Source organism: Emys orbicularis, chromosome 3 (genome assembly GCF_028017835.1).
Source record: "Emys orbicularis isolate rEmyOrb1 chromosome 3, rEmyOrb1.hap1, whole genome shotgun sequence".
Classification (NCBI taxonomy): domain Eukaryota; kingdom Metazoa; phylum Chordata; order Testudines; family Emydidae; genus Emys; species Emys orbicularis.
In genome coordinates this window covers 133,188,745-133,211,465 of record NC_088685.1, presented here as the reverse complement: position 1 = coordinate 133,211,465, position 22,721 = coordinate 133,188,745, and the positions used below count along the sequence as shown (strand labels likewise).

At 42.2% G+C, this 22,721-nt stretch overlaps 1 protein-coding gene across 1 annotated transcript in view; it reads right to left on the bottom strand.

The window, feature by feature from the left end:
* The window catches only part of PGBD5 (piggyBac transposable element derived 5), an 82,929-nt gene that overhangs the window by 31,924 nt on the left and 28,284 nt on the right, over positions 1–22,721 (bottom strand). The window contains exons 3-4 of the mRNA XM_065402147.1: positions 9,703–10,130; positions 3,732–3,866 (exon numbers count right to left, since the gene is read on the bottom strand). Of these exons, the coding sequence (XP_065258219.1) occupies positions 3,732–3,866; positions 9,703–10,130 (563 nt within the window). The remainder of the gene's footprint in view (positions 1–3,731; positions 3,867–9,702; positions 10,131–22,721) is intronic.

The window sequence follows — 22,721 nt, the reverse complement described above, 5'->3', positions numbered from 1 at the left end:
CTTCAGTTATCATGAAGGGCGTTGCCCTGGAATGCAGTACAGGGGCAGCCAGGATATCCTAGATGGCCCCAAATATTCCAGACTGTAATCCTGGTTTTACAGATAGAGAAACTAAGGTGAAGAGTTTAAGGGCAGGTCTTCACTACGGGGGGGGTGGGGGGGGGGCAATTTAAGATACGCAAATTCAGCTACGCGAATAGCGTAGCTGAATTCGACGTATCGCAGCCGGCTTACCCCGCTGTAAGGACGGCAGCAAAATCGACCTCTGCGGCTTCCCGTCGACGGTGCTTACTCCCACCTCCGCTGGTGGAGTAAGAGCGTCGATTCGGGGGTCGATTGTCGCATCCTGACGAGACACGATAATTCGATCCCCGAGAGGTCGATTTCTACCCGCCGATTCAGGCGAGTAGTGTAGACCTAGCCTAAGTGAGATGCCTAAAGTGACACAGCTTGGCCAAGCATAAACCCAGAGCTCCTGCCTCTCACACACTAACCGAAAGACCCAACTTTCCTTTGCAGCTAGCTATCAAATGAGTTAATTTTGTAAAGAACAGAACTGTTCTGCCTCACTTACCTCAATAGGCTAAATGCATTGATACTAATGATGGGAGAATGTTAAAAGGATAATCAGATTGGAGGCTGTGCAGTCATTGCAATTCTGTATGGCCACTGCATGTTTAAAGCAAAGAGTAGCCCTTTTCCCCCATACAGCAACTCTAATGGAAGAAAATACAAGAGCACTAAACATTGCTTTTAGCACTCGATATAGAATATTCATAACACATATGGAATGAAAAATGGGGATAGGGAAGTGGAAAGAAAATGAGAGAGAAATTTTGAATCTCCAGAAAGCTTTCATTTGAGTTCTGAGCAACTGTACATGTAGATTTATTTTATCCAAACTGGGTTTGCCTATGCTTAGCTCATATCCTTACTTGTTTTAGTTGAGTGGCTGAGCTACACAAGGAAGACATTAGTAACCAAGAGGTAGTGCTTTGTTTAGGAAGTTCTGAGGCAGATGTGATACAAAATGGAAATTCATCCCAAAGCAAGGACCTAAATTGCCAACTCTGGAATCAAGTTATTCATAACACAGGAGAGCGAGCTGGGCCAATACTGTAACATATAAATGAATGTGCTTTGAGTGTGTTTTAGCATCTTTTTATGTTCCATGAAGTTTCTAATGAATTAGTTTGCTGGCAGGAATATTACCCTGACAGCAAACTATGAACGCATATTGCAGAATATTCATAGAGAATGAATGTTGAACCTGTAAACATGAATATTTGTTTACACCTACATCTGATTCAGAGTTCTGCTCATCCAATCAGGGAGCAGACCAAAACCACATGATCATTCTGAACAGCTCAAATTTCAAATACTGAATGCTAGCAACAAACTCATCGGTAAGCTACATGCCAAGAATTGTTCACAGAAATGATTCAGTGAATAACTTCAAAAAACAAATGTGAGCAAGCTGACCTGTTTGTAGCTCGGTCCTCTTCTGCCTACAGTGGCCCAATTAATTGAATTACATTAAATTTCCTATATACAAAACATATAGTGCCAAATTCTGTCCACAAGCAAGTGACCATTGTTCCCACTGAGATCACTGTACATGTGTGTGTCAGGGTGGAATCTGGCCCCTTGGTGTTACAGGATTTTGTGCTGCATTTGCCTGCATATGGGAGCTTCTTTTTTGAGAACACACAGGAGGAAGCTTGGTCACCCATTAATTATCTATCAACAGGCTTTTGTTTATGTTGGCAGACTTGCAGGATGGGCGTGGTGATGTGGTGGGAGGGAGACATGGAACTTTCCTCTTATCTGGATCTATGATCTCTTTATATGAAACTCAGCTAAAAACCATTTTTTGGTACATTAAGAAAATTACTGCTTTACTCCTTCACAGAACAGCAGAGAGTCACCAAATAAGTGTTTGGCTTCTGCAAGGCCTTTGTGAATGTGTTGGAGAGCTAGGTGACAGTGCTGAATATGGTACTTAAAGTCTGTAGTTGCTACTGTAATTGGCAAAATCCTGTATGTTTTCTGTTTTGGAATGAATGTTCATGCTTCTCAATGTTCATTCTCACCCCTTCCTAAGGGCTCTCTCACCCAGCCATTTTAATATGATGATGAATGAGTCACAATGGAAAGGACCTAAAGGCCGTTAAGAAGATTCTGGTTGTTATTTGGATGCAAGTCAGGCATGAGTGTCAACTTCATAATTGTGAGAGAGCATCTGGGTCTGATCCTGTGAGGTGCCGAGTGTCCTCTGCTTCCACTGACTCGTCCATTTAAAGAGTGCATTAATGGAGAAGATTAGGGGATAAAATCTAATTACAGCTCAGCGTATCTGAAATCCTGGCATGTCTGCTGTCTTATCAGGTTTTTTGGATAGATCTGTGAACTTTATTCTTCTGTCTCTGTCCCTATTATCCTTCAATAATAACCTAGAAGGAGAGTTCTCCTTGGAGACGAAGGACACTACCGCTGTACTGCATGTTGCCTTCCAAAAGCCAGTGAGTGGAAACTTCCAAGGTTGCTACACAACGTAAGCAGCCCTGGGCACTGGGGAACCACGCAGCTGCTGACACATGGCGCAGGAACATCATGGGAGTTGTAGTTCCATGTGTGGAGAGCCGTTCCCTCTCTCTCTCTCCTCTGAGGCCCCTCAGAGCCTGGGAACACAGGCAAGAGACAACCCCCCCCATCCACACACACACTTCCCCTGCTTGAGTCCCCCCCACAGCTTCTCTGCCACCCAGTCTCTCCCCAGCCCTGCCTTCGGAGCTTGGCCACCTTTCAGCCATGCCAACCAGGATGGCGGGGGTGGGTGGTTGGACTGGACAGGGAGCCCTTGCCTGGGGCTGCTGTGAGAGAAAGCTGCTGCTGGCAAAGCTCACAGGTGGAAGTATAGGATTCTAGTTTTCTCCCAATTCCTTTGCCAACATATTGCACCACTGAAAATGCAGACCTTTATTTCCAGCTAACCTGTCTTACAGAATAAAATTCTTTCTTGGAGAGCTATCCAAATAGTCTACACCACTGGTGACGTGGGCCAGCGTTTTCAAAAGTGCTCAGCACTCAAAAAATCTAGCTCAAAATGTTTTATAACAGACCCAGCCAGAAGCCTTAAAGTTTACTTACACTCAAGCTCTCATGTTTTCTTCAGGTAATGTCAGATTTTATGTCTTGGAGGGTAGGAGGGGGAACCTAATATACTGGCCACAGAATGCAGGCCATCAGGATGCTACACTTTGACTAATTCTATTACATATATTGATACAACTTAAACTGTCTGATATATGCAGTGTTATGCTTGGAGGAAAACATGATCCAATTAAAGAACAGGAGAGATTCCTCAGATATCTTTGAGATGGAGATATTCCCTATTGCTGCAGTTTGGCTTTTTTTTTTTTTTTTTTTAATGCATTTAAGGCTGGCAGCCAGCTGGATAGTTCCAGAAATGGAAACCCTCTGTTTAGCCACGGAACAGGTCTAGCATGGGTAGTGGCAGTACAAGCTTCCTTTGATGGTACTAGAAACGGGCCTCTAATCCATTCTGGAGCTACCATCCACAGGGGTCAGAGAGGCCTGGTTCAGCCTCCAGAGCCCATTTAATCCTCAGCCTCTGCTGAGACTGCTAGTAAAGCTGGCAATTTTGATGAGTCTTGTGCACACACCTATCTGCTAGAAATTGCACTGAGACCAACCAACGTAGAACCTACCTGACAGATGAAACCAGTAGATGAGCACTGCCGAACCCACAGGCTGAATTTCCGCTTTTTCCTTTTGCGTAGCTCCCGCTCTGTGCATGTGGCAATGAAAACTGGGTCCTCATCGATCAGCGGTTCATGTAGCACCTATGATCAAAATAAGTACATTACTTTGTTTAGAAGTAACAGTACTGTAAAGTCTCCCAAGGCAATGTTATCTCTGTCATGATTGCACTTGCTACCCCATAAGAGAAAGAAATGCTACTTTTGCTCAGTTCTCTCATCTAGCAGAAGCACTATGGCCCATCACCACAAGCCAAAATGCTCTCTTGAGCATTGAGGACTATGTGAAAGAAGTGAGGTCCTTAGGAGTCTGTCCCTTGGTCGATCCACCCTAATTTTAATTGTCCCCAATGTTGACATTAGACTGCATTCATGTCCTCCTTGTCACAATGTTATATGCCTCTCCAGGTGATTTATAATGTGAAACTATCCAATGAGAACTTCAAATACATGCTTATTCATAAAATATTATTTTATTTTGCAGAGCGTTTTTTGTGCCAATTATATCCTACAGTATTTTGCAGGTTTACATGACATAGTTATTGAGCAAAAAATAAACAGCAGAGGGGGAGAGAAATTAAAGAGGTACTCAAGGGAGATAAAGATGCTTTCTGAGGCCACTTGAGAAAAGATGGAGATGAAGGAATTTTGTTCCCGATGCCAGGAGCTGCAGAGGAGAAGGCTCTTGCACCAGTAGCAGTGAGATTCTGTGAAAGGACAGACAAGAAGCTGGGGCTAGATGAGCAGGGACAGGAATATAAAGAGGTAAGTTCTTTGATGCAGACTGGAGCAAGTCTATGGTGTGTTTAAAAATGGGGCAATTTTGCACCAGCAACATAGCATGAATGGGGAGCCAGTAGAACTATTTGAGGATGTGGATTATATAGTTTGTGCTTCTTTAAGTGTGCATGAACAACAGCAGTAGCATTCTGCGTGTGCTGGGATGTGGGAAGGCTGGAAAAAGGAAGGTACAATAGTCATGCTGAGTGGAAACGAAGACATGAAGGTGGGACACTATACACATTTTCAAAGATTTGCACTGGTTGCAAATGGCTTCTATTAAACAAGACCATAAAAGTTCCCATACTGGAACAAGATAATTGATCCATCTAGTACACGGTTCTGACAGTGGCTAGTCCTGGAGGCCTCAGAGAAAGGTGGAACAGGCCTGACAGTCCACAGGCAACCTTAATTCCAGCACTTCCTACCTCGAATGTTTGACTCGGCAATCTTAATATTTCTTTTAACATAATTTTTTGTGTGGAATTCTTTACAAAGGTGGAGTTCCTTTAGTGCTCCAGGAGTTACTTACACAAGAGTGTTCCTATCACTCCTATTGCCTTGTGGCCCGCCACTGTGGCCTAGGTTTTTCCAATGTAGGTATGCACAGTTGTGTAGTGTGAGGACATAAACACAAAGAGCCATGCCGTAAACAGTAACTATAGAAATCCAGGACTAGGAAGTCCCTCTTTTATGAAGCACCCCCTGGAACACATCTTGGTCCTCTCTGGTAACTGTGGAGGATCAGGAACTCTATAACCATTACATATCTCCCTTTCCGGATGATAAAAAATAAATAAAACAAATTATCAACCTGTGTGGGTCTTATATATTTTTATTTTGTGTGCGCAGACACAATTCAACTTCAATTTAACAGATGTATTCATCTGTATGCATCTAATTATATAAAAAAAAAAATCAGGGCACTTTTCTTGCAATGCTACTGCTGCATTAAACATGGGGTGTGTGTGGAGATGTGGCACACCCCTGTGTAAAGTCACCTCAGAGGTAGCCACTTGTCTCTCAAAAACTGAAGTGGTTAAGACATCATTCCTTCAACCCAGAAGAGGCACACATGTTCTCAGGCCCGTGGCTGCTGCATGACTTCATTTAGACACACTCCAGGTTTTAATGGCTCATAAAACATTCACGGCACCATCTGAAAGCACTCTTGCAAAACGTACAGATTACCTACATAAATATAGATGCAGACGTGAGGAGGCATGCAAATTCTCCTGGCTTTTGGGGAAGCTGCAGTTGCCAGCCCACCTAGTGCCAGTTATCCCAAAACGACTGAACCTTCTTCTTCCTTTAGGATCAAGTCAACGTATAGTTTAAGTATACACAACACTTTGCACGTTTGTAGCAACTTTTCATTTGAGGATCTCAAAGCACATTGCAAATATTAATTCTCTCAACACTCCCTTGAGGTGGATATTTATACATATTTTGCAAATGGGGAAACTGAGATACAGAGAGGTTGTGACTTGCCCAACATCATCTCACTTAAACATCTGGTACAAACCTATATTCAATCATAAGCCTTCCTAAAAAAGAGGGGGGGAAAAACAACAAAAAGGGGGGTTGATCAGTTATTTATTTCCCTTTTTCTAGTCTCTTAAACTGGCTATTGTTTAGTATTGTGAAGTGTGTGTGGGGGTAAGGGGGGTGTACATGTACACACATCCTCTAGTGGGTTGAATCTGCACTGCATAATAGTACCACAGGTCCACTAAAAAAAAGTGTACCCAAGTGGCAACAGATGAAGCATTGACCCCAGTAGTTGAGGCTCAAACCCCCTTCCCGCTGGCTTTTCCAGGTAAAGGCAGTGATTTCTTTACATGCGTTTGTTGGGGAGGGATGGGATACCAAGGAAATTCTCCTGTCCTCCTAAACAATGTGAGCCAGATTCTCAGCTGCTTTAAAATCTGTGTAACTGAAGCTAATGGAACAACAACAGGATCTGGCTCTCTGTTAATTGGTTCTGTACTTTAAATAAACTTCCCAACCTGGGGCAGGGGGTATTATTTCCTCTATGTACATTTCTGTTTGCATTATCATATGCTAAATATACCATAGTACAGAGGTAATTAACTAGTTTGTGTCAAGGTCCAAATTTCTTGTCAAAGTCCAGACTCCAGAGAGAAGAATACAAACAACAACAACGATAATAATAAGTAAATAAGATTTCACTGTATGTTCAAAAGTATCTGGTGGTCTAGATTTGGCCCATGGTCCACGTGCTGACTACCCCTGCCACAGTACCATGCTCTGTTTACCTCATTCTTCAACTTTGGATATTAGCTTCCCCATCCCCTTGTACAAAAGGAGTTCACAAAATCCCCAAGTGTGATGTCTTCTGTAGCATATGCACCTCAAAAAAGAGCATGCAAAAGTTTAGCATTCACTTAAAAATATATGATGTGGATTTTGGGATAGGAGACAGGAATTTGGGTCTCTGAAAAATGGTAAGCTGCCCCAATAACACACGTAATATGATGCCCCTGGATAGGTTATCGTCAGCAGGAATTGAAGGCAGGACCTCAAGCATGAGCCTTTACTGCCGGAGCTAAAGAACCCAGGCTTCATAACTCCAAGGCTGTACCAGACTCACAAGCCTCCTGTGGACTAGCAACAAGAAGGTGACAAGCACCACAACCTTAGCATAGATTACACAAACCATCCAATCAAGATAACAAAGGAATTTAAAGGTAAGAACACACATCTGTTGGGGAGGCGGGGGTAGGGGGAGAGGACCGACAGGAGATGGGCCTGTGCCAAAACCCCTGATTTGGGGACCACAGGTTTGGGAATACTAGAAATCCAGATATGGATAAGAAGGCTGCAGCTTGGATACCAATTTTTTAAATTAAAGCCAGCCAATGAAAACATACTGGTGGACACACAATTACCTTGGCTGCCTCAGGAAAAGTTAACTCAAACCATCCAGAAACAAGTGACAGAATAGAAACCCCTAGGCACAAAATGGCCACCCCCCAAAGTTTTCCAAAAATCCCTGGATCAGAGAAAAATGGTGGTGGTGGGGGGGAGGGTGTTTCCACAATACAATTGCCATAGCTATAAACAGGACACATCCAACCACCCATCAGAATGAGCTCTTTCTTGCCATTTCCCCTTGTATCTGTTCAACAGGATTAGTATTTATGTTTTCGCTTGGCCCTTACATTCTGGATCTGATACTTAACCTTATTATACCATCTGCACCCTGGGCAATTCCCACTTAGAGGTTTTTTTCCCCCTCTTGCTTCAAGCTGGTGGAGCCCTGGTCCCTCAGGATGTTGGGAATACAATTCCTTTTGACTTCACAGAGAGCTAGAGCACTCAGCCCCTTGCAGGATCAGGTCTGGATTGTACTCCAGTAAGATTCTTATTCCTGTGATTGTCTTACTATTTTTAAGAACAGACTTAAAACCTCTTTCTCGTGTCTAATTATTTTTGGTGTTTGATGTTCAGCTTGATATGGCTGAAGGGTGCTTTATAAAAATCAATACACACATTGACAAGGGAGCCTAGGGGTGGGGGAAATGGGAGCTAAGAATGGCTGTCACCTTAAAAAAAAAAAAAAGAGGGAGAAAAGAGTCTCTGTACAAAACAGAGCACAAATATACAGACTGTATGTGGAGATTCAGACGCTTAGTCATCGCAAACATGATACAGGTGATTCTATTGATTAAGTTTTCAGACCTTGTAGGGGGGAAGGTATATGTGGGAGTCACATTACTTGCTAATGGGATTTGTGCTTTTCAAATGTCCCACAGGAATCCAGCGCTCCGAGCATTTACAAACACGGTGATCAAGCTTCTAAGCCCTTGATTTTTGCACCCACTGAAGTCAATGGGTGGGATGCCCTGTCCTCGGAATGTTTTCTGTGTTTGATTTGCTGTTTTGCCTTGGCATCAGAGACACGGCGTAGCCTAACATGGAGGGTTCTGTCTCGTGGCTCCTATCTCAAACTGATTAATGTTTGGACTGTGAGCTGCTGCACTGTCCTGAATTTTACAGCCACAATGGGTGGCTGGTATCTCTCTCTTCCCCTACGAAATAGGCAAATATCCATTATTTGCTACTCAGCTCTATTTATTTTTAGCCACACTTCAATGGCGAAGTATTTTAAGATAAGACTTGCCATGCCGGGTCAGGTCATACATCCACCTAGTCTGGTATCTTACCTCTGATCATAGCCAATACCCAATGCTTCAGAGGAGGGCAAACACTCTTATAACACATCTCTTTTTGCAATACTATAGCACAGGAAACAGACAAGAAAGAATGTCCTTTTGCTGCTCTCCACAATAGATCAGCTTTGCACCCTGAAAGCATGAGCTTGATTAAAAGGTATTTCAAGTAGAACATTTTGAATTACATTTGTTTTATTATTTTCCTAAACTCCTGAAGGTGGGAAATAGAATCGTCCACAGAGCTGTTTGCCATATTTAACATTTTGTGCCGTGGATGGAAGAGTAAATGATATAGGTTGCGAGTATTTTAAGTTACATTTCCTTGATCTTGGTTTATTTGGTTACTTATCAGATTATGCGTCAATAATCAGATAAGTAACGGTAACAATAATAGCACAGGTTTCCATGTTTGGTTTCTCAATGTCTTATATGAAACTTGCTCAGCTTACAAGCCTGAAGTCCCCCCCTTCCCCCACTGCAACCTGAACCTGGAATCTAAAAATCCAGCTGAGTTCTATCTGCCTCCTACACCAGCACCAATAATAAAGAGTCCACAATTAGAACTTTGTTGACATTTTTGTCAGCATGCAGGCAATAAGATCCATCGCTGCAGGGCCAACAGCAGTGAAAACATGTTTTGATCAGTAAGGCAAAGAAACATGGCTCAAGAGAGAGCCAAACCCTAAGTGGCTGGGCACCTGCAACTTCTATTGTTTTGAGAGTTGCAAGCCTCTCAGATTCTTGCTCAAGAGAGCAGATGCTCAGAGCTAGAAGGTGCCACTTATACTCAGTCATAGTCACACTGCATTGTGTCTTCATACTGTAATGTCTAACTCTCTCTACAGGCAACTCCTCTGCAGTTTCGGTATTAATGGTCATTGGTAAATAACCTAGAGTATGTAGCAAGCTAAGATTTCAACTGCCAATAAGTTAACTCTTACCTGGGTTTGGGAAGGCCTAAAAGTAGAGTCAAAGCCATGCTGCAGAGAGTCCAGAAAAGGCTGAATTTTGTAGAGGCCGTGTGTCATCTGGCTGGAACGGAAGGCCACAATGTGGAAGTACTTCAGGATTTTCTCAAACCGTGGCTGTGTCATGATCAGCGCAATGCTCTTGTTGCTGTAGAAGCCACTGCTCCAAATGCTGAGGACAGACTCGCAGTGGTGAATGCTTGTTGAGATCATGTAGCCTAGGAAGGCTTTCATTTCTGTTAGCGTGACTTCCATCCAGGCATCATCTTTGCCAAATCTCTCCTGGTACTTCTTGGCATACATGTTGGTTTGTACCACCATGTTCTTTAGTACATTGTCAGGGACAAAGAGCTGAAAAAAGTCCATGGCACTGGCAGTTGGGGGCATTTTATGGGTTGGACCTAGAACAAAAGTGGGGAAAAAACAAGCTCATTTCCGATTAACTATTCATCATAGTGGTTAGTTAGATTGATAACTAACAACTATTAGATCATCCAATCCCTTGCTTCAGCCAGTGCAGGAGAGTTTCCTACAGTATATTGTCTAGTCTTTACACAAAGTCCCAAGTGATGGAATTTGGGCCACTTACCTTGTTAGGCTATCCCACCAAAAACAATCTGTGTCAGAAATGTTTTTCTAATATTCAACCTTAGTTTCATATAATTATTTCTGGTTACACCCCATATATCACTCTAAATAATTCCTCTCCCTCTTCAGTATTGTGCCCTTCAGCTATTTATAGACTGTCAATTCCTTCCTAGGCCTAGTCTACACTTAAAATTTAGGTCAGCATACCTACAGTGCTCAGGGATGTGAAAAATCCACACCCCTGAGCAATGCCGATCTAACCCCCAGTGTAAATGCGGCTAGATGGATGGAAGAATGCATCCGTTGACCTAGCTACTATCTATCACTGAAAGCGGTGTCTACGCTACAGGGTTATGCTGGCATAGCTGTAGTTACATTGCTGTAGTGTACACATGGCCTTAGTCTCTAAGCCAAGCTAAACATATTTAGCATTCTTAATCTTTCCCCATATATCGGTCCTTCTAGCCCCCAATTGTTGTCATTGCTCCTCTCTGAATTCTCTCCAGTTTGTCTATCTTCTAAAGAAGATGGTACCACAAATGCAATATTCTAGGATCAGGCACATGACAGCCATATTGAGAGAGGTTCTTGCCTCCATGCAAGGTGACATAATTCCCCTGCAGTCAAAACTTGAATGGCTTTTTTTGCTCCTATACTGCATTTCAAGTGCCTGTCAAATTTGCTGTCCACTATCAGCCCTCTGTCTTTTTCAATGTTACCATTGGATGCTATTACCACCACCTTGCTGGTTACTAAATACACATTGGTGCAACATTACATAAATCACCACAGTATCTAGGCCATGGTATCTGTGAATCTGATTTAGTACCCTCTGAAATCTATAGAATTTAGTCATTGATTTCAATCAGAGCAAGATCAGGCCTTTGTAGAACAAACTAAAACACCATATGGACAAGTTTTTCCATCTTGCATTACATACGATTCTTGCTGAGATATGTTCCTTATTCAGCACATCACCCACATAACAAAGGATAAACCTTGCACTTCCTCCCTCTAGTTACTTTGGTTTTTGACTGAACTGCAGAGAAAATGGAAAGTTTTCAAGCCTTTATTTTATTCTAACAGGAAAAAAAATACAAGGTACACTGAAAGCATGCTGATTACTGTTATGAGCCTTAGGTTCTTAACTCAGTACCATGTCTCCTACACCCTTAGCATGTATACAGTCTCCTGTCCATCTAATGACTTTTGAGCAGACATTAGCATTTGAAATTCTGGTTAATAACAGGAAAGTGTTTTCCTTGCAGTATGTGACTACTTGGGTCCTGATTCAGCTTGAATGTCAAAGGCTCGAAGAAGAGAAGTGTGAAGTCCTGCGGCTTTGGATCATAAAGATTCATTAAAACCTCTTTTGGTTTTGGACTGCATGGTTTGTACTCCCTGGATTTCTCCTTGAGGGCTTCCTCTTAACTTGGCAATAACTAAGAGATCAAGGGCTAACTTGGCATCAAGTTGCGTTTGCTTTACATACCTTGTTTCGGCTGCAGTCTGTGTTAAGCTCAAGCTATTTAGTTATTGCCTAGTAAACAAGAAGAACCTTTAGGATATTCTAACTCCATCAAAAAATGACACAAAGAATGTTAAGGTTGCAAAATTAAGCTATCAAGAGTGAAGAAATGCCAGGGGGAAAAAGTGAACTTATTTTATGAGAAAAGCTAATAATATAGGTAGAATTTTATATTCTAGTAGGTGATTATATTGTATGCAAAATAGTGCAGACCTATCAGCAGCTGAACTGTTATACACTTTACCAAAACAGGGGGAAAAAATCAGTACACTGTGCAGAGACCAAGTGGAAATGTTCATCATAAATAGTGCATGTTTTTCGGATGTAACTGAGAACAAGGAGTTATAATGGATACATTTACGTAACCCAGACTATAACCGTCGCTGCTGTTCTCTTTATCATAATAAAGCCGGTTACAGAGGAGTTCTGTATATCAAAGTTCTGTATATCTGCCAGCCCAAACCAGAGTGAAACGATTTCTATAAGGCAAATTGGACTACAAAGGATCACAAAGTACAAGTCACAGAGCACAATGCCATAGGGTGACTGAATGCACCCCTGTATTTGCACCGTACGTACCATTGTAATAATCTTTGTACAAAATATGCCCTGAGGTATCATTTGAAATCTAACAACTTGTTGGTCAATAATATCACGGTGAAACATATGTAAAGTTATGAACAAACTGAAATTATGACTGAAATGTGTTTACCAGACAAGTCGGGGGGGAAGAGGCGGGTATAAACCTGTTTCTCAAAGACAAAGGACAAGCTACCCAGGTGTCATCAAAGCTGATTGGCAATCACTGGTCAAATGGCCATTCTTTGGTAGCCAACGAGCAGGCGCAGATCAATCTGCATTTTAGCAAACCACAACATGGAATCTCTTTCACCACAAGGCTCCCTGTCTCCATCCTCACAGCTAGCAGGAACTTTATTTAGAGAGAACTCTCAGGAAGATGCATTTCAAAGGGCAACAGGACTATAAAAGTGAGGGCCAAAAACACCCCATGGACTCTCTTGCTCACTCTTTCACCTAAAATGACAAAGAAACCAGCCCTTTAGACTTTGGGGGCAGATCCTGACATGAGAAGGGATTTTTACCTTAAACCAGGTCTAATTTAAGTTTAGTTACTAAAACGCATTTTATCTTTATTTCTCTTATAATCATTTCTGACTTCAATACCTCACGTTTGTACTCTTTAAATAATAAAACAAGTTTAATTACAATCAAAACTAATCCAGCATTGTATATAAACTGCATTGTTTGGTAACCCCAATTAAAGTAGCAAACTGTTGTATATTGACTCCCTACAGGAGCCATGGACCTATAACATCTGAACTGTCCATGAAAGGGCTGGACAGTGTAGAACACGTGTTTTGGAGGAGAAATTGGGACTGGGAGTGTGTCGGGGTCACCCTGCAGGTAGTAACTAAGGCTGCAGGAAGCCAGAGTGTATCTAGCGCTTACTGACAGGCTGCTGGGGTCAGTGTTACTGGATTAGGGCTGTGGCTATACATAGAAACTCAGGGTTTGACCTGCATGCTGGTGGGCTGATTGTGAGCAACCCAAGTTGAGAGCTACAGCAGCAAAGCATTGTGAGGCACCCAAGATTGCAGGGCAGGTCATGACAACACCTAACTAGTTTGGATTGCACCCCAGAATGCGATACTCAGGAATTACCTGCAGGCTGATGTTTAGGATAGCTGCAAAGGAAGGGCAGCACCGAGCAGCTGAGAGAGAGAAAAGGGATCGATGACGTGTTATGAAAACGTTTACATTTTCTTTTGAATATCCCTCAATTAAGCTTCACTGTTGCCCACTAGATATGGCTCTTTGATAACATGACTTATATAAGAACTCTTGCCTAGTTATACTCCTGGGAGAATTCTGTGCCACTGTGCAAGCGCAGAATTAATATGCCCTGCAGCATAAGTGATTCTGACGGGGAGGTAAAGGGAAGTTGCATTTACACCTTTTGCCCACTAGAAGGCACCAGAAGAGAGGGCAGCAGGCTCATGGGCCCGATCAGCCAGCCTCAGAGAGGGAGGGCAGAGCCTGCTTTCCTCACTGTGCCCTGCCAGCAGGGCCAGGTGAGGAGGCACAAGATAGGGGGGGGGACAGACAGAGTGGGGCACACGGTGTTGCTGAGGTGTCACACAGACTAGGGTTCAGAAGGGATAGTGGGAGAGACTGGGGTAGAGGTACAGGAGCTAGTGGGGTGACAGCATTGAGCCACTGAATGGGAGTGGGAGTGAAGGGCCACATGAGGACAAGAGAGAGTGGGGGGGGTTCAAGGATACATGGGGACATACAGGGCCATCCTGAGGCATACGCAGCATAGGGCACCCAAAAATTTGGAGATCCCCTAGAGATCCACCCTCCCGCCTTTCCTATCCCTATCCCTGTTCTGACCCTTCCTGCAGGCTAGCTGCTGCAGCTTGGTGAGTTTTCCTCCGGAGGGGATCTAGTAACTTAAAAGTGAAAAAGTCTTCCAGCCTGCCAGACCTATTAGCACAACACTGAAACTGTTAAAGAGCCATTAAAGTGGTAATGAAGCCATTTAACAGCATTTGCCAACTCCCAAGTATATACTGTCAGTTTCTGAATTTACTGAAAAAATAAAACACAACAACAAAAACAGTTGTGCATTACTGTAATATTTACGCAGAACATGTTAGTCTACAGGTCCTTAGTTTAAAATTTGCTTTAAAAATATTTCATTACGGTGTTGCTGAAGATTATAAAATCACATCTCTAAAAAATCCTTGCATAGATTTTTAGATGCACAATCTGAGTATTCATCTTTAGCCTTAAATGTTTGGATCTTCAGATATATAGTTTTTAAAATAAATCCTTCAAAAGACCACCCTTATCTAAAATACACATTTTAATTTTAATTACTTTAGTACAAAAAAATTGCTTCCAAAGTCTTCCTGTCCTTTCTGTTCACCCCTTTCTCCATTCACGCCCCTGTTGAAGAGAGCCCTTAAAGGGACAACACCCCTTTCCTTCCAGATAGCTGGACAAACGAGTTTCCCTTTCTTTACTTCTGACTATTTGATGAACTAGTTTTAAGAGAACCCTCCAGCGAAATCAGTACCTTAGTAAGATGTAAAATCCTCTGTTATGCCTAAAATCTTTGGAAACATTTTTTAAAGTTGGTGAAATTTCATAAACATATATATTGTTATGGAGATCACACAAAGTAAATTAGTGTTCCCTTTTTCTAAAAGCAATGAATATTGTTATGAACACACTAAACCTCTGTGACTGATTAATTTAAAATGTCTTTGTTTCAGTGAATTAAATATGTAGTAATCTGGAATGATTACTTTATGAAGGCTTAAGAGTACATTTAAAATACAAAATCAGCTTAGAAATACCGATTAAGAAAATGTAAAACAGAGAAGAGCTGCATCATGTATTCCATAATATTTAATGTTGTATTCAGCAGGACAGCTGACTTGCCCTTACTACAAAGTATCCTTAGACAGGGGCCATATTCACAGAGGCGAATGCGCCGGCGCTGCGTATTCTGCGTGAGGGAGAGGGTACAGGGGTCTCTGCGGGGAACTGAGACTCTCCGCTGCTGTCAGGCGGGCCGGGCGGCTCGGTATCCTTTACTGTCTCGTCCCCCCCCCCCCCCCCACGGGCTGAGCGCGTTGGGCATAGGGGCACCAGTTTAATAATACTGCGTAGGGCCCCATAAATCCTAAGGATGGCCCTGGGGACATGTGCAAATGTGCCTGACTTAATGGGAGAGGCTAGGGGTCAGCCTGGGTCTGCAGAGGGAGGCTCCCCAACTCCCAAACAATCCCTCCCTCCCACCCCTGCAAAAAAAAACCCCAACAACCCTGTTCCATATTTCTCCCTCCCATACCCAACAACCTTCCAGGTTCACTCCCAGGCTCCTTCTCTCTCACTCAGCTCCTCCATTCCCTCAAGCCTTTGCTCTGCTTCTGAGGACTGTGGAAAATACAGTTCTGTATAGTAGTGTAAATGAATTATTACTCAAAGTCCTGTATTAATATGCCTAGTAAGAAATGTCAAAAACCATTTCTTGTATTTTATTTTATTTTTGCTGTCTGTAGTGTTACATGCATACTTGCTACTAGGTATTTTGAAATAAATTACCAAAATAATTGAAGCTGGCATGATTATATTGTGTTATTTTGACAAATAAAATATGCAGAATTTTAAAATATTGTGTGCGGAATTTTTAGGCTTGGAATTCCCCCCCCCCCCCCGGAGTATTAGTTATTGCATTCAGCACTAGGACCTAAGCACCCTACAAGGGGTGATGAGGGAGGCAATTTTGTAATCCCTGCCCTTAGGAGAAGCAGGCTGGGAGCAGGGGCAAAAGATATGTTCATACGGTAGAGGGCTTTATGAAGGTGAAATATTCTGTCCCTGAGACATGGGAATATTGACAGTATGTATATATTGGGCTCCATTTTCAGGAGGCTGGTTATGCAGTCAGGAGCACAAAACAGTCAATTTTGTGTGTAATTACATTTTCAATAGCTGTCACTTAAAGTGCGGTTCTGCCTTGAAAAGTGATTATGTAAAAGCAACACCATTTTACTCAACAGATCTGCTCTCTGTGCTCACACAGGGTCCTATTTGCTTTCTTTAGTGACAAAAAATAAGATTCTACTACTGTCAGCCATGCAGAACCCACGCAGCTACGGAAGAATGAACTGAATTCATTTCTGGCTTGCACGTCAACAGAGTTGTTGACTAAACGTCATTTGCAAGGCCATCTGTCCAACCCTATTGTCTTTAAAAAATAGTTTGTCATATTTTACCAATGAAAATATGGAACCCTACAAGGATGCTTTTAGAGGGCTTTTTTTTTTTTTTTTTTTTTTTTTTAAGCACAATTGCACTTTAACAACACAAAACCTGTTACATGCTGAAATGACCAGCCTAAGATAAGTGGGCAAGCTTCTTTAGTTAACTGTTACCACCTATTTAAGCACACATGTATTTTCCAGAGGGAGCAAACTGTGCAATAAGCCTTGATTAGTGGATTTGCACCTTGAAGTAATTACAAGTTACAGCAGAACCTCATTTACTTGAGCCACACTTATCCAAAAGTTATCTGAAATTGGGCCACAATTCCAGATTTGTATCTTTTGCACTGAGTCCTTATTTATCCAAAATCTTATTTAGCTGGAAAATTAGAAATCCTCTATTATCTTTGAATAAATGGGACTTTATTACACTGAAAAGAGTCCTGGGCTAGATATTCAGAGTGAATATTAGGGAAACAATTATGGACATATACATGTCCATTTGCAAACTCAATCTTAAAATTATTTTCAAATGCAACGGCAGTGCCATTGCACCAAGGTGTTTTGTTGTTGTTTTTTTGAGGTGGGGTGTGTGTGTGCATTCCTGAGTCCACAACTTCACATGTAGACAGACCCCCATCCTACAATCAGATTCAGTAGCACAAACTTTTGCATCTATGTAAAGCCCAGCTGAAGGATGCGGCCTTAATAGGCATCCTTTGGAAATCTAGTATGTATCCCATCAATTGCCATAGACAAATATACAGAGAGCTTAAACAGATATTGCAGACACTATTTCTTAATTTGATGCATTCCACTTTTTTAAAAGCGCATGTTGCAATATATGGAAAATTCAAACTTTCTGCATCAAAATACAATTCTCTCTCTCACCCTCACCACACACACCTTTTTCAGATAAGGTACCATGTGAAATCAGCTGCAGATGGCTGAAACAGCAACAATTTGCAGGACAAGTTGGCTTAATTTTATACTTTGCATGTGGAAGTAATGTCTTTCTCAAAGCCAATCAACAGGGCAATGGTTCCTTAATCACGGGGGGGAAGAATCAGTCATGAAGACAGTGAGAAAGCAAAGGCAGAGAAAGCTACACTGGAGACCTGATTCAGGAGTAGATATGAGACCCTAGCCCTTATACACCTCTACCCTGATATAATGCTGTCCTCAGGAGCCAAAAAATCTTACCGCGTTATAGGTGAAACCGTGTTACATTGAACTTGCTTTGATCCGCCAGAGCACGCAGCCCCACCCCCCCGGAGCACTGCTTTACCGCGTTATATCCGAATTCGTGTTATATCGGGTTGCGTTATATCAGGGTAGGGGTGTACTATGTGCACTAAAGAGTGAGCTCTGGCTTTAATAATGCTTACTGCAGCTGCCTACCAGCAAGAAATAAGTTGTAAAAATAGTAAAGCATCCTAGGAGGCTTAGGAAAACAAATACAAAAAAGAAACAATTTAGGCCCTGATCTTACAAATGAGAATAGCAGACATGGTTCCCTGCATCTGCATGGAGCCCCACTCAGCATGTGCAGGTGCTTCACTGGGGCTCAGTACAGGACGGGGGCCTCAATGATCAGTCCCCCAGCACTGACAGGCAAATGACTTTCAGCAGATAATTCATTGGAATTTCACATTTTTGTTGTTGAATAAATTACTATTTCTCTATTTGCTTAGTTAAGAGGGCTGGGAAAGCAACCTGAGAGCATGTGCTTAGACTAGCCTAATGAATTTCATACATGCAAAATCACTATTTGACATCATTCCCCTCATTATAATTACCTTCCCACCATTAATAACTCACCAACAGAGTTTATAGACTGAGAGCAAAAGATTTCATAAGGTACGTGTCACAGGGCACTTCTTCAGCTACCCGAGGAGCGGCACTGCTTACAAACACACCGCATGCACCTTCAACCCTGTTTCAAACCAGGACAGGCCATAACATGGGTGTATAGCAGAAGAAGCCTTTCACAGACCACCTTTCCTTCCCCTTTACTTCCTGTTCCTCCCATTAAAAAGCCTGTCATAACTATAAAGGAAAGGGTAAGAGCCCTCCTGTGTACCATACTATAATCCCTCCTGGCCAGAGACACCAAAAGCCCTTTACCTGTAAAGGGTTAAGAAGCTCAGGTAACCTGGCTGACACCTGACCCAAAGGACCAATAAGGGGACAAGATACTTTAAAATCTTGGGGGGGAGGCATTTGTTTGTGCTCTTTGTTTTGGTGGTTGTTCCTCTTGGGACTGAGAGGGACCAGACATCAATCCAGGCTCTCCAAATCTTTCTGAACAAGTCTCTCATATTTCAAACTTGTAAGTAAACAGCCAGGCAAGGCGTGTTAGTTTTATCTTTGTTTTCTCAACTTGTAAATGTACCTTTTGCTAGAGTGTTTAATCTTTGTTTGCTGTAACTTTGAACCTAAGGCTAGAGGGGGTTCCTCTGGGCTCTAAGTTTGATTACCCTGTAAAGTTATTTTCTATCCTGATTTTACAGAGATGATTTTTACCTTTCTTTCTTTAATTAAAAGCCTTCTTTTTAAGAACCTGATTGATTTTTCCTTGTTCTAAGATCCAAGGGGATTGATCTGGACTCACTGGGAATTGGTGGGGGGAAAGGGAAGGGGGGAGGAAAATGATTAATTCCTCCTTGTTCTAAGATCCAAGGGGTTTTGGATCAGTGTTCACCAGGGAATTGGTGGAAGAGTCTCTCAAGGCTACCCAGGGAAGGGACCTAGCACATTGGGAGTGGTGGCAGCAAAAGCAGATCTAAGCTGGTAGAGAAGCTTAGAGGTTTTCATGCAGGTCCCTACATCTGTACCCTAAAGTTCAGAGTGGAGAAGGAACCTTGACAAAGCCAATTACCTCAAAAACTGCCACCAAGTGTCAGTAATCCAATCCCACCAGTAACAGGTTGATTGATTCCAAGTAAGCCTGCATCCTTCTCTGGGCTCCAGCAACTTCAGTGACCAGGGTGTTACAACTAGCACCCTGTCACAGTATATTGCTAGGCACTGATGGGATCCCAAACCCTCTCCACCTTTGAAGCTTAAATAATGGATGAAAAAATTATGCTGGTGTTTGACAGAAGACCGTGTGATTTGTAAAGACAAGAACAAATCCCTATTTGGGCTCTTACATAATAGGCTTCATGTTCTCATGTAGCACAGAAACAAACTTTGAAATGTCAGAATTTCCTGTGGAACAGAAATTCAGTTTTCCAACCCACCCTGTTCTGTGTACTTTGGGAGGAGTTCACATGAGTCCATTTAGCCATTTGTAACTCTTACATTATCAGGTAATGGGAAATTTAATTTGCGTGACTATAGATTATAAACACTAAAGAGTGTATTTCTTCTGCTGCATTTCACTCTACTGTATTTCAGAGGTTTCTCCCATTCTCTCGAGACTAAGCAGCACGGTGTCCAAATCGGTTTGGTTTTTAGAATATCATGCTGGATATTTTATAAACATGGAGCCAGATCCTCAGCTGGCATAAATTCATGCCGTTCTATTGAAGTGGTAAATCTTTCCTCCACCAGAATCTATGCTAGATTAACTTCCCCTGGAAATTCTTATTTTATATCCTTGCAGTTCCCATCCCGCCCTGCCCCAATATACTTTTGGTTTTAAGTTTGTTTCAAACTACTTAGTGAAATAGGATTTGACTGCATCTGCTAAAACTCCAAAAGTAAATGGCTCTCTGACACAATGCTTCCATTCCGCATCTGTAATGGGCATCATAAAGAACTGTTCAGAGCATATTCCAGTGAATTGCCCCCCCTCGCCCCAGCATTAAACCTGATCGTTTCCTTTGTAGCGCTAGCAATAAAGTGATCCATACATGGCATCCTGAGTACTACCCATAAAAAGAATTTAGAGCTGGTTGTTGTGGGTTGAAGCTGAATGCAAAACTGCATGTTTAGATTCTCCCCCTGAAAGATAACATTGCACCAAGGTATGGACAGCATTGGTTCAGTTCTAAAGCTTGCTACATTTCAGCCTCTTACCTCCACAGCAAAGTGAAATAATCTAGGATGTGTTAGATTAAATGACTTCCTACAATGAATTCCGGTTCTTTGCCAGATATTAGGACCGGATTCTCCTCTCACTTATGGCAGTATAAAATAGGGGAGGGATAGCTCAGTGGTTTGAGCCTTAGCCTGCTAAACCCAGGGTTGTGAGTTCAATCCTTGAGGGGGCCATTTAGGGATCTAGGGCAAGAATCTGTCTGGGGATTGGTCCTGCTTTGCACAGGGGGTTGGACTAGATGACCTCCTAAGGTCCCTTCCAACCCTGATATTCTATGATTCTACTGAAGTCTAAACTGTAAACCTGGCATAGGTAAGTGGAGAATCAGACCCCTACTATGTAGCTCATAAGGCTAATTTTTCTCTTTACTGAATGTGTGTGAGAGCCCTATTTAACCCCACAGGTAATAGTAAAAGCAGCTTCCCCAACTCACCATTGAGCCTCCACGCTGCCCATTCCTTGCTTGGCCTCACCAAGACCTAGACTTATAACGCCAGCTCCATTCAGATGGGCCAACAAATATCCATCCATGGTCTGCTGCTGCGCCCAGTGAAATCAATGGGAACAAGACTGGGCTGCTGAGGGTAATAGCTTTGGCTCTCAATCAAAAGGTTGCCATAGGTTGTGTGTTAAGCTATATGCCACCAAATGGTCTTAGCATGAGGGACGGGGATAAAGGTGCTGTGTGGCAGTCTTTCATATAACTTTATTCTCTTTTGTGGATTTAAGCCAGAACCTAAACATTTAATTAAATATATTTCCTTGTGTTTACCATTTTAAAAACAAACAAAACCTTCATGCTGTGACCAGTGAGTTGGAAGGAACAAAAAGCCCACAGCTGATAACACTGATGTCTTTAATTATATGTATAGCTTATTTCTAGTGGGAGAGCTGCCAATCAATATTATCAGCACCCAAACAGGATCTATCCTCCCACCACCTGTGCACAAGGATGTATGGGTAACATTATACAAACAAAGCTTAAGGAAGCACGGCTGACATTAAAACCAATACTATGTGTGTCAGCTTACATCTTATACTGTACTTTGTGCATTTATCAATCATTTGGACACAGGACTAGGAAAATATACTCCTTGTCAACTAAGCTTCAGCTTTATTTTTTTAACTGTTCCACTGCTGATGTTCCATTTCACCTTTTTGTATTGCTGCATTTTTTTTATTAACACCCCACTGCACTCCAATATCAGGACACATCTGCTGCATCTGACAGTCCAGCGGACATACCGTAATCTGTCTGAATGTACCTAACAGGTTAGGGGCAACTTTCAAAAGGTTAACTTCATACAGTAGCTCTACTACTGCTTTCAACAGACCATAAACAAAGCTGTTCCACAGCTGCACCTACAGCCTGATGTGTGTAGGTTTATGTGGCATAAATCTTCAAAGCAGCACAGAGGTATTTATAGCAGCGTCACTCCCATTACGATTAAAGGGACTCACAGCTAAATCCCCAGCATATACTGCTTTGGATTGGAAATATCCCCTTATGGGAAGGATCTAATCTGTGAGCACTTACTGACATGAAGTACCTATAGGCTTGTTATTCCTGGGAAAAATATGAACCAAGAAGCAATACATTCAATTCTACTGCTCATCATTCACCAGAATCATTACAAACCTGTCACTTACTAATACTCTGTAACTATTAAAAAAGAATCCACCCAATCAGCCATTCCCAGCTCATTATTAGGACCCTGCTTACAAAGGAGAGCTTTATGTGTGAAGAAGGGAAATGGCACACTGTTTTCCATGCCATGGACCAGGACATTTAATTTGTCATTCATAAATAAAAGTCAATTAGGGAGTGACCCATGTAATGAGATGCTGAAAGCTTTGAGGTTAACGCCTACATTTACATGCAAAAACACATATGCCACAGGACCTATTGCTGTGAGTTAATCTCATGAGGGAATTGCATGGGGCTTTGTTCACAAATTGATTTTTAAAAAACTCAATGCAAATCACCTGGAGTAAAAAAGTAAAATCAATTGAAAATCCAGACAGCTCA